This window comes from Mobula birostris, chromosome 15 (assembly GCF_030028105.1).
Source record: "Mobula birostris isolate sMobBir1 chromosome 15, sMobBir1.hap1, whole genome shotgun sequence".
NCBI classification, from domain to species: Eukaryota; Metazoa; Chordata; class Chondrichthyes; order Myliobatiformes; family Myliobatidae; genus Mobula; species Mobula birostris.
In genome coordinates this window covers 60,687,371-60,700,187 of record NC_092384.1, presented here as the reverse complement: position 1 = coordinate 60,700,187, position 12,817 = coordinate 60,687,371, and the positions used below count along the sequence as shown (strand labels likewise).

At 43.7% G+C, this 12,817-nt stretch overlaps 1 protein-coding gene across 2 annotated transcripts in view; it reads right to left on the bottom strand.

Annotated features, from left to right (window-relative positions):
• klhl36 (kelch-like family member 36) overlaps positions 1-339 on the bottom strand; it is a 35,279-nt gene extending 34,940 nt beyond the window's left edge. Inside the window, exon 1 of one of the 2 annotated variants that reach the window (XM_072279889.1) lies at positions 239-339. In XM_072279889.1, the coding sequence (XP_072135990.1) occupies positions 239-277 (39 nt within the window). In that variant the 5' untranslated portion in view covers positions 278-339. The remainder of the gene's footprint in view (positions 1-238) is intronic. The other variant, XM_072279888.1, reaches the window with a different exon arrangement.
• Between the last annotated feature and the right edge of the window lie 12,478 nt (positions 340-12,817).

Below are 12,817 nucleotides of genomic sequence, written 5' to 3'. Positions count from 1 at the left end.
TTTTCCAGTAGACTGTTGTTCGGAAGACAGGGTATCCAGGCCAATGGGGAAGGATATGGTGGTAACACCATCAGTGATGGGGAAGGGTATGGGTTTAACACCAAGAGCCGCACATGCGCCTTGCGACCCCCGAGTGAAATGAGCCGTCCTCGATACCAGACCGCTTCGCTCCGCGCTCGCGCCGCCGTCGTCGGGCCACAACGTCCGTCGCAAACAACCGGAAAAAGCCAGCAATTACCCGGGTTAAAAAATTCTGTTCATGTCTCCGGGAGCCCATTCATCCTGTCAGCCACCGGCATTTCCTCACTGGCTTCCTTCGCCATTAAGTCATAGCGGAAGACAGGTGGCGTCATTTGATTGACGTTTCCAGCAATCTAATCCAATCATAGGTCCCAGTTCAGCGCGAGCTTCAATTTACCAATCGCAGGTGAATATTTGCGGAATCCCAGTGTGATTCCGCCCACTGTTGCCACCACAACCTTTAAAGCTGTCACCATGCTCAATTGAAATTTTTTAAGGTCCAAGGAAAGTGATGAGTTAGTTTCACATTCATGATTGAGGCTATAGTTTTAACCGTATAATTATAGTTATATGAGGTTCATAGAATATAGAATAGTACAGCACAGTACAGGCTCTTCAGCCCACAATGTTCTGCCAACCCTCAGACCCTGCCTCCCATTTAACCCCCCACCTTAAATTTCTCCATATACCTGTCGTAGTCTCTTAAACTTCACTAGTGTATCTGCCTCCACCACTGACTCAGGCAGTGCATTCCACGCACCAACCACTCTCTGAGTAAAAAACCTTCCTCTAATATCCCCCTTAGACTTCCCACCCCTTACCTTAAAGCCATGTCCTCTTGTATTGAGCAGTGGTGCCCTGGGGAAGAGACGTTGGCTATCCAGTCTATCTATTCCTCTTATTATCTTGTACACCTCTATCATGTCTCCTCTCATCCTCCTTCTCTCCAAAGAGTAAAGCCCTAGCTTCCTTAATCTCTGATCATAATGCATACTCTCTAAACCAGGCAGCATCCTGGTAAATCTCCTCTGTACCCTTTCCAATGATTCCACATCCTTCCTATAGTGAGGCGACCAGAACTGGACACAGTACTCCAAGTGTGGCCTAACCAGAGTTTTATAGGGCTGCGTCATTACATCGCGACTCTTAAACTCTATCCCTCGACTTATGAAAGCTAATACCCCATAAGCTTTCTTAACTACCCTATTCACCTGTGAGGCAACTTTCAGGCATCTGTGGACATGTACCCCGAGACCCCCCTGCTCCTCCACACTACCAAGTATCCTGCCATTTATTTTGTACTCTGCCTTGGAGTTTGTCCTTCCAAAGTGTACCACCTCACACTTCTCCGGGTTGAACTCCATCTGCCACTTCTCAGCTCTAACTTTTCATAGTTAGAATCAAAGGCATTAGGATAAATAGTGGGGTAAATAAAGCAAGAGCGCAGAGTAAAAATGTCCGTTGTGTCTGCGTACAAGTTGCAGATGCTGGAAACCTGAAATAAAGCAAATACAGAAAACACTCAGCAGGTCAGACAGCAATCTGTGCAAAGAGTGTTAACAGTTCAAGGTGAAGACTTTTGCCATGAAGTATTAACTTTATATTTTTTTGTAATGATATTGCCTCGATTGCTCAAATAAAGTTATTTCAGGGTGAAATCCTTCATCCTGAACTGTTAACACAGTTTTTCCTTCCACAAATGCTATCTGACCAGTCGAGTGTTAACAGCACTTTCTCTTTTTTTCTTGTCAGCCTACCTCCATTGAGTAGCAGTTGTACATGTTGCGGGTCACTCTTGGATAAGTAATCTGGTCATTGATAATACCACACAGAAACAGATCATTCAGTCCACCTGGTCTGTGCTGACCACTGACTATCCAGTTAGTTCAAGATTCCCACACTCAGTTCATAACCACAACCCTCTACCCCCTCCCCCACAGCCCTTCCCTTTCTTGTACCTATCCAAACGCCTCTTAAATGTTGCATTTGTACCCACTTTGACTTCCTGTTCTGGCAGCTCATTCCAGCTGGTCACTAACCTTTGTGTAAGGAAATTACCACTCAGGTCTCTTTTAAATATCTCCCCTTTTGTTTTGGATCTTGCCCTTTAGTTTTGGACTTCCGAACCCCATGACTGTGCACATTAGAATTGTGATCTCTGGACCCAAAGTGCTCACCAACTGCCACTTCAATGTTCAAAGGAAATTTTATTATCTAAGTACATATATGTCACCACATACAACCCTGAGATTCATTTAAAGTTGCTAATCCTCTGCACCTATGATCCTCTGTACTGTACTGGCTCATGGACCTCTGGTTTCCTTCTCCTGAAGTCTATAATCAGTTCCTCGGTCTTGCTGAAGTTGAGTGAAAGGTTGTTGTTATGACACCACTCAGCATGATTTCCAATCTCCTCCTATACGCTGATTTATCACTACCTTTGATTCAAGCAAGTTTGAGTATAGCATTGGAGCTGTGTTTAGCCACAGAGTCATAATTGTACAGTAAGTAGAGCAGGGAAATAAGCACATAGCCTTGTGGTGCACCTATGCTGATGGAGATTGTGGGGGAGATGTTGTTGCCAATCTGGGATCAGCAAGCGAGGAAATCTGAGATCCAGTTGCACAAGAGAGTATTGAAGCCAAAGTCTTGGAGCTATAGATTAGTTCTGAGAGGATGATGGTTTTGAATGCTGAGCTGCAGTCAATAAAGAGCCTGTTGCTGTATGCATCTTTGCTGTCTTATTGTTCCAGGGTTGAATGAAGAGCCAATGAAATGGTATCTGCTGTGGACCTGTTGTTCTGTTAGGCAAATTGGAGTGGATCCAAGTTGCTCCTCAGCCAAGAATTGTAACGTTTCATCACCAAACTCTCAAAACCTCCAAAAGTAGGTCATAATGGTTTTTTTGGGTGCTGGTATAATTGAAGCAGGTGGGTACCAGACACTACTGAAGTAAGAGTTTAAAGATCTCAGTGAACTTACCAGCCAGTTGATCAGCACAGGTCTTTAGTATGTGGCCAGGTACCCCATCTGGGCTGAGTGCTCTTCATGGGTTCACACTCTGGGAAGGCAGCTCACACATTGGATTCAGAGACTGAAATCAGAGGTTCATCAGGGAATGTTAGAGTTTGTAATGGTTCCTCCACGTTTTGATGGTCAACATGAGCACAGAAGACATTGAGCTCATCTGGAAATGAAGCCTTACTGTCTCCTATATAATTTGATTTAACTTTATAAGAGGTGATAGTGATCAAGTACTGCCACAACTGTTGAACATCCTTCATAGATTCAAGTTTGGTTTGGAATTTCGACTTTGTCCATGAAATGGCTTTTGTGACTCACCTCAGTCCCTAAGAGGAGATCCATTATTGTTCCTTCCTAAGTAGATTCCTGTATGTATTGGATGCAGCACGCAAATTCCACCTTATCATGGCCCTTTGCACTCTGGGTGGCCCAGATGCTACCAGGAGAATTGAAATCTCCCATCAGTACAACCCTACTCTTCTCACTCTTTCCTAGGGAAAACCATGGCCTAATTAGGGAGAGCCAGCATGGCTTTGTGCAGGGCAAGTTGTGTCTTACTATCTTGATTGAGTTTTTTTGACGAAGATATGAGGATGATTGATGAAGGCAGAGCTGTGGATATTGTCTATATGGATTTTAGTGAGGTATTTGACAAAGTCCATTGTGGGCGGCTCATCCAGAAGATTAAGATGCATGGGATCAGTGGGGAGCTGATCATTTGTATTGAGAACTGGCTGGCCCATAGAAGACAGAGAGTAGTGGTCAAAGTCATGTCAAAGCAGTTGTGTTTGCAGACATTTTTAATCTCTTCCTCTCACAGTGTAGAGTTCCCTCCTGTTTCAAAACATCCATCACTGTGCCTGTACCTAAAAAGACAAATGTAACATGTTTTAACAACTAGCGTCCTGTCACACTCACATGAATAATAAGCAAATGATTTGAGAGGCTGGTCAAGGACGACATTTGCAGCTTGCTGCCACCCACACTGGACCCCTTACAATTCGCCTACTGACACAAGCGATCGACAGATGACGCAATAGCCACAGTTCTACACATCGTTCTTACACATCTGAAGAAGAAAGATACTTATACAAGAATGCTGTTCTTGGACTACAGTTCAGCATTCAAAACCATAATTCCCTCCAGACTTGATAAGAATCTCAGAGACCTCAGCCTTCATCGTACCATGTGCAACTGGATCCAGGACTTCCTGTCAGATCACCGGCAGGTGGTAAGAGTGGGCTCCCTCACCTTTGCTCCTCTGACCCTCAACACAGGTGCCCCTCAGGGCTGTGTCCTAAGCCCCCTCCATTACTCTCTGCATACTCACGATTGTGTCACCACCCACAGCTCCAATCTGCTAATTAAATTTGCTGACAGTACTACATTGATTGGCCTTATCTCAAATAATAACGAGGCAGCCTACAGAGAAGAAGTCATCACCCTGACACAAAGATGTCAAGAAAACAACCTCTCCCTCAATGTCGCAAAAGTAAAGGAGCTGGTTGTGGACCACAAGAGGAATGGAGGCAGGCTAACCCCTATTGATATCAATGGATTTGGGGTTGAGAGGGTGAACAGCTTTATGTTCCTCTGCATACACATCACTTAGGATCTCACATGATCTGTACATACCAGCTGTGTGGTGAAAATAGCACAACAGCATCTCTTTCACCTCAGAAGGTTGAAGAAGTTTGGTATGGGTCTCCAAATCCCCAGGGCTTTCTTCAGGAGCACGACTGAGAGCATCCTGACTGGCTGCATCACTGCCTGGAACGGGAATGGGAACAGTACTTCCCTCAATCAGCAGACTCTGCAGAGAGTGGTGCGGACAGCCCAGCACATCTGCAAATGTGAACTTCCCACTATTCAGGACACGTACAAAGAAGACAAGTATGTAAAAAGGGACGGAGTCACCCCAACCACAAACTGTTCCAGCTGCTACCTTTCAGGAAACGGTACCGCAGCATCCGGGACCAACAGGCTCCAAGACAGCTTCTTCCACCAGGCCATCAGACTGATTAACTCACACTGACACACTTGTATTTCTACGATATATTGACTGTGCTGTTGTACATACTCTTTATTACAAATTACTATAAATTGCACATTGCACGTTTAGACGGCGACGTAACGTAAAGATTTTTACTTCTCACGTATGTGAAGGATGGAAGTAATAACGTCAATTCATGTCTTTCAAATGATTGAGTTTTTGGATGGGGTGACAAGGGTGACTGATGAAGGTAGAGCTGTGAATGTTGCCCACATGGATTTCAGTAAGGCATTTGACAAGGTTCCTTATGGAGACTCATACAGGATATTAGGATGTAAGGAATCCATGATGACTTGGCCATTTGGATTCAGAACTGGCTTGCACATGGAAGACAGGGGGTAGCGATCAAAGGGTCTTATTCCAACTGGAGGCCTGTGATAGAACATAGTATAGTACAGCACAGTACAGGCCCTTCGGCCCACAATGTTGTGCCGACCCTCAAACCCTGCCTCCCATATAAGCCCCCACCTTAAATTCCTCCATATACCTGTCTAGTAGTCTCTTAAGCTTCACTAGTGTATCTGCCTCCACCACTGACTCAGGCAGTGCATCCCATGCACCAACTACTCTCTGAGTAAAAAACCTTCCTCTAATATCCCCCTTGAACTTCCCACCCCTTACCTTAAAGCCATGTCCCCTTGTATTGAGAAGTGGTGCCCTGGGGAAGAGGTGCTGGCTATCCACTCTATCTATTCCTCTTACTATCTTGTACACCTCTATCATGTCTCCTCTCATCCTCCTTCTCTCCAAAGAGTAAAGCCCTAGCTCCCTTAATCTCTGATCATAATGCATACTCTCTAAACCAGGCAGCATCCTGGTAAATCTCCTCTGTACCCTTTCCAGTGCTTCCACATCCTTCCTATAGTGAGGTGACCAGAACTGGACACAGTACTCCAAGTGTGGCCGAACCAGAGTTTTATAGAGCTGCATCATTACATCGCGACTCTTAAACTCTATCCCTCGACTTATGAAAGCTAACACCCCATAAGCTTTCTTAACTACCCTATCCACCTGTGAGGCAACTTTCAGGGATCTGTGGATATGTACCCCGAGATCCCTCTGCTCCTCCACACTACCAAGTATCCTGCCATTTACTTTGTACTCTGCCTTGGAGTTTGTCCTTCCAAAGTGCACCACCTCATACTTCTCTGGGTTGAACTCCATCTGCCACTTCTCAGCCCACTTCTGCATCCTATCAATGTCTTTCTGCAATCTTTGACAATCCTCTACACTATCTACAACACCACCAACCTTTGTGTCATCTGCAAACTTGCCAACCCACCCTTCTACCCCCACATCCAGGTCGTTAATAAAATTCACGAAAAGTAGAGCTCCCAGAACGGATCCTTGCGCGACACCACTAGTCACAATCCTCCAATCTGAATGTACTCTCTCCACCACCACCCTCTGCCTTCTGCAAGCAAGCCAATTCTGAATCCAGCTGGCCAAACTTCCCTGGATCCCATGCCTTCTGACTTTCTGAATAAGCCTACCATGTGGAACCTTGTCAAATGCCTTACTAAAATCCATATAGATCACATCCACTGCACTACCCTCATCTATATGCCTGGTCACCTCCTCAAAGTACTCTATCAGGCTTGTTAGACACGATCTGCCCTTCACAAAGCCATGCTGACTGTCCCTGATCAGACCATGATTCTCTAAATGCCTATAGATCCTATCTCTAAGAATCTTTTCCAACAGCTTTCCCACCACAGACATAAGGCTCACTGGTCTATAATTACCCGGACTATCCCTACTACCTTTTTTGAACAAGGGAACAACATTCGCCTCCCTCCAATCCTCCAGTACTATTCCCGTGGACAACGAGGACATAAAGATCCTAGCCAGAGGCTCAGCAATCTCTTCTCTTGCCTCGTGGAGCAGCCTGGGGAATATTCCGTCAGGCCCCGGGGACTTATCTGTCCTAATGTATTTTAACAACTCCAACACCTCCTCTCCCTTAATATCAACATGCTCCAGAACATCAACCTCACTCATATTGTCCTCACCATCATCAAGTTCCCTCTCATTGGTGAATACCGAAGAGAAGTATTCATTGAGGGCCTTGCTCACTTCCACAGCCTCCAGGCACATCTTCCCACCCTTATCTCTAATCGGTCCTACCTTCACTCCTGTCATCCTTTTTTTCTTCACATAATTGAAGAATGCCTTGGGGTTTTCCTTTACCCTACTCGCCAAGGCCTTCTCATGCCCCTTCTTGTTCTTCTCAGCCCCTTCTTAAGCTCCTTTCTTGCTTCCCTATATTCCTCAATAGACCCATCTGATCCTTGCTTCCTAAACCTCATGTATGCTGCCTTCTTCCACCTGACTAGATTTTCCACCTCACTTGTCACCCATGGTTCCTTCACGCTACCATTCTTTATCCTCCTCACCGGGACAAATTTATCCCTAACATCCCACAAGAGATCTCTAAACATCGACCACATGTCCATTGTACATTTCCCTGCAAAAACATCATCCCAATTCACACCCGCAAGTTCTAGCCTTATAATTTGCCTTTCCCCAATTAAATTTTTCCTGTCCTCTTTGATTCTATCCTTTTCCATGATAATTAATAAGGCCAGGGATTCATGGTGTTCTGCAGGGATATATGCTGGGACCTCTTCTGTTTGTGATGTATATACAGCAAATTACCTGGATGAAAATTAGATGGATGGGTAAATAAGTTTGCAGATGATATGAAGATTGGTGGTGTTGTGGCTAGGATAGACCCACTGACAAAGAATACCGTAGGATATAGATCAGTTGCATATATGGTTGGAGAAATGGCTGATAGAGTTTAACCTGGCCAAATATCTAGTGTTGCATCTTGGCAGGTCAAATGTAAAGAGAGAGTACACCCTTAAGGGCAAGACCCATAACAGTGGAGATGTGCAGAGGGATCTTGGGTCCAAGTTCACAGTTCCCTGAAAGTGCCTATGCAGGTTGGTAGGGTGGTTGAGAAGGCACATGGCTTGCTTGCCTATATTAGTGGAGGCTTTAAGTTCAAAAGTATGGCAGGTTGTGTTGCAGCTTTATAAAACTATAGTTAGGCTGCATCTGGAGTATTGTACACTGTTCTGGTTGCCCCATTATAGGAATAATGCTGAGGCTTCAGAGAGGGAACAGAAGAGTTCTACCAGGATGTTGCCTAGGTTAGAGGTCATGCACTCTTTAATGAGAGGTTGGTCAAACTTGGGTTGTTTTCTCTGGAGGGGCAGAGGCTGAAGGGAGATCTGAGAGAGGATTTTAAGATAATGAGAGGCATAGATAGAGTAGAAAACAGTATCTTTTTCCCAGGGTTGATATGTCTAAAACCAGAGGGCATGCATTTAAGGTGAGAGGGGGGTAATTTCAAAGAAGATGTGAGGGGCAAGTAGCTTACACTGGGAGTGGTGGGTGCCAGGAATGCGCTGCCTGGGTTGGTGGTTGAGGCAGTACATTAAAGACTTTTAAGAGACTTTTAGATAGGCAAATGAATGAGATGAAAATGGAAGAATATGTACATTGTGTCAAGAGAAAAGATTAGTTGGCCATTTGATTACTAATTTACTTGGTTCAGCACAACATTGTTAGCTGAAGGGCTGGTACTTGAGCTGAACTGTTCTGTGTTCTATATGCCCCTCAATTTCCTGCTGACTATTGGGGGGGGGGGTTCATTAAGGTGGTGGTGATGATGATGATGACGTCGACTCAGAGGCTAGCATCGAGCATTTTCATGCCTTACGAGGTGCAGTTCGAAAGGCTGTGTGGGGAGTCACTCCTCACACAGACATTTCGCAGTATTATTTTACGAGGCCAAGTTGCGAGCTCGACATCAATCCAGCGCGGGGGCGGTCTGTCACTGGATTGAACTTGGGAACCTCCGTTCTCGAGCCCGGCGCTGATCTCACTGTGCCACCAGCCGCCCTAAGGTGACTATCCTCTTTTTATTTCTAAATTCTACCCAAATTCCTTTCGTTACATGATCCCAAACATATATCCTCTCTAAACACTGTTGTTATGTCCCTTCATCAAAAAAGTAATACCTCTTCCACTCATATCTGTTCCCCTGTTTTGCTGAAAGCATCAGTATCCCAGCACATTGAAGTACTAATCCTGTTTTTCTTGTGGCCATGTTTCTGTTATGGCCACAGTATCCCAGTTGCTAGAGGCAACCGTCACCATCAGTTCATCTGCATTTACCTGTTAAGATATGTTGCATGGAAGTTGATTAAATTTAAAGCATTTTTCTCATTGTAAGTCAATGCCGACAGTTTAGAGCTGAGCATATTCAGTGTGGTTTGTTGCTATTAGTTCTGAACAACAGTTGTATATCTGTACACATTACATTTTAAAGAAGTGAAATAATTCAAGGAATTTATTAGAAATTCTCATGGTGTCTCCCTTAAAGGATCTGAACAAAAAAAGCAGATTAATAGGCCTTTCTTCCAATTGCTTCATGTGGGGAGTGATTTTGGCAGTTGTTGATATACTTGCAGATATTGAATATAAAATTAATTGAAAGTACATGCATTAGGAGGTACTAGGAAATATAATAAGCCTTAGGTAATTAAGTTTTTTCTTTATGAAGTTTTGGTTAAGATATATTAAATATGCATTAATATATTTATATTATCTTCTTTCATGTGCTAATTGTATAAATTCCTCTAAGAATGCTTTGTAACACCATTACTGAGGCAAAACATACAGTAAATGTGGCATGTTTGGAAACAGGAGATTTAGAAGTAAAAGCACAAAATGCTGGAAATTGAGTTATGGGGCAATACAGCACAGAATCGGGCCACTAGTCCCAGTGAGTCTATGCCAACCTTGGGGCCAACTCAGCAAGTCCAAATTTCGTGTGTTCAGCCCATTTCACTCTAAGCCCTGCCCCTCCATTTACCTATCCAAGGGCTTCTTGCCTGCCTCAACCACCTCCTCTGGCAGCTTGTTCCATATACTCAACTATGTGAAGAAGTTAGCGCTCAGGTTCCTGTTAGCTGCTGGTGCCACGGTCGCATAGTGGTTAGCACGATACTATCACAGCATGGGGCACTGGACTTCCGAGTTCATTTCCAATGCCATCTGTAAGGAGTTTGTACTCCTCGAATGTGTGAGTTTCCTCCGGGTGCTCTGGTTTCCTCCCACATTCCAAAGACATATTTGTTAGAAGGTTAATTAATCGTTATAAATTGTCCAGTGATCAGGCCAGGGTGACTTACTAGGCGGTGCGGCTTGTTGGGCTGGAAGGGCCCATTCCACACTGAATCTCTAAATCAATCGATCAGTCTTTCCTCTTTCACCATAAATCTATTCCCCCGCTGTTTTGCTCTGCCCTGCCTTGGAGAAAACACGATTACCATCCAGAATTGGACACAAAATCAAATTCATTAACACTGGCATGCAGTACTGTGCTAAAAGTCTTAAACAGATATGCACAGTAGCCTAAGACTTTTGCACAGTACTGTAGCAATTTTATGTATTCCACTGTACTGCTGATGCAAGAATAAAAACAAATTTCATGACATATGTGAGTGATGATAAACCTGATCCTGATTTGGTCTCTACTGTGGACTGAGAATGGGAAAGGGGCAGAGAGAAGGGCATCATGGTTGGGAAAAGGGGAAGGAGTGGGAAGCACTAGAAAGACATTCTGTAATGATCAATTGTTTGAAATCAAACAACCTTGCCTGGTGTCTCAGGACTGGGGGTATCTGCAGCTGCATCACTTCCCGCCCATGGCACTCCTTCTCTGCCACCTGTCCCACACCCCGCCGCAGCGCTCCACTCTTGCCATTCCCAACATCCTTTGCTCCCACCAGATTAACAAACTCACTCTCAAGTCCATGTTGACGTATACAGAACTGTGCAAAGGTCCGAGGCATCCTAGCGCTATATATACTGTACTGTATGACATGAAATTTGTTGTTTTTTGGCAGTACAGTGCAAAGACTTAAAAATCTATCACTTACAGATATAAATAAATTGTGCAAAGTAAAGGAGTAACAGGGAAATGTTGATGTTCAGAAATCTGATGATAGAAAAAGTTGTTACTAAATTGCCAATTATAGTTCTTCGGTCTCACCTACCTCTTCCCTAATGGTAGTACAGAGAAGAGGGCATGTTCCAGATGGTGGGGATGAGGCAGGGGTTCTTCTTCCTGAAGCACCACTCCTTGAAGATGTTGTTGATGGTGGGGAGTGTTGTTGCCATGATAGAGCAATGGTGAGAGGTTGCCATGATCGTTGAAATTATAAACCTCTGCAGTCTCTTGTGATCCTGTGCATTAGAGGCTCTATTCACTTTACCCATATCACTCGTAATTTTAAACTCTTCTATCAGGTCACCACACATTCTCCTAGATCTTAAGAAATAAAGACCTACCATGGCCAATAGCAAGGTGATTCCTATAACAAGGTGACCAAAACTCTACACTGTGACCAATGACTTGTAGAACTGCAATATAATTTGCTGTTTCCTATATTCAGTGCCCTCACTATGTTCCATTACATTCCTTAATGCCCTACTATTAATATACAAGTTCTGTGCTTGTCTGATTTTTGAAAATGCATCAAGTCACACTTACCCGTATTGATATTCCTTGGTCTACTTCCCATATTGATTAAAGTCCCCTTGTACTCTACAATAACTGTTTTGGCTATCAACATCATCTCCTAATTTTGTGTAATCCACAAACTTACTGATCAAGCCTTGTGCTTAAGAGTCAGGTAGTGCTTGTAGGGTAGATAGTGTTACATCTTAAAACAGAAAAAAAATGTAGAAGCCAAAGGTGGTTTAAATTGCTAAGACAAGGGAGGATGGGAGCAACGTTCGCTCTAATTTTGTTTTATATCTGCATGGACCAACCATTGCTCTGAGCAGGAAATTTTTATATGGCCTGAAAACTTTATGGCACTTTAAATGGCATTGGCATTCTGTGAGCTGGCAGTTTATTAGCAATGAGCTAGTAACTTCCATTCCGTGTTTATTGTCACAATTTGTAACAATGTTGTAACTTGAAACACTAAAATGCAAATATGTTGAAGCTCTAAAATGTTTCAAAGTAAAGGTTGTGGTACATTTATTATGTAGAAATATTATGGATTATATTCATGAACACATAATTACTGAGTATTTCACAATTATATTAACAGATTTCAAAATTATATTAACATAATATTAAAAATCCCGTCTACATGGCAACAAAAGCTAGGTGCGTGGAAGCATTTCAGTTACTGCATAGCCGCACACCCATACAACTTAGAGAGAACAGTGGATAGGAGAAAACAAAGTTTCACCTGCAAGAGGATAGATTGTCATCATGGACATCAGAGAAATGGTGGTCAGAGGATTTGCTTTGGTGCTGTGTATTGGTCTATGTTCTTATCATACAGAGTTATTGTGTTATTTGGGTAGAAGTTGAATTGGATAGATGGTGTTATTTTTTGGGCTTTGAATTTAGTTGTGGCTGGAAGTATTTGAAGTTGGTAGGTTGGTAGTTTGAAGTTGGTAGTTGGACGTGACACAGGCTCTTGATGAGACAAGAATACAAGGCCTGGGCTGGGACTTGACTAGGATAGTGGAACAAGGACATGGAACTAGGAACCTGGGCTTGGACTCCGAGCCAGAGACTGGACAAGGACCCGAAACCTGGGTCTTGACTCAGGCTCAGACCCCAGATCTAGGCGAGGACATGACTAGGCTTGAGTTCTACGAGGCTAGGATACTTCGAGG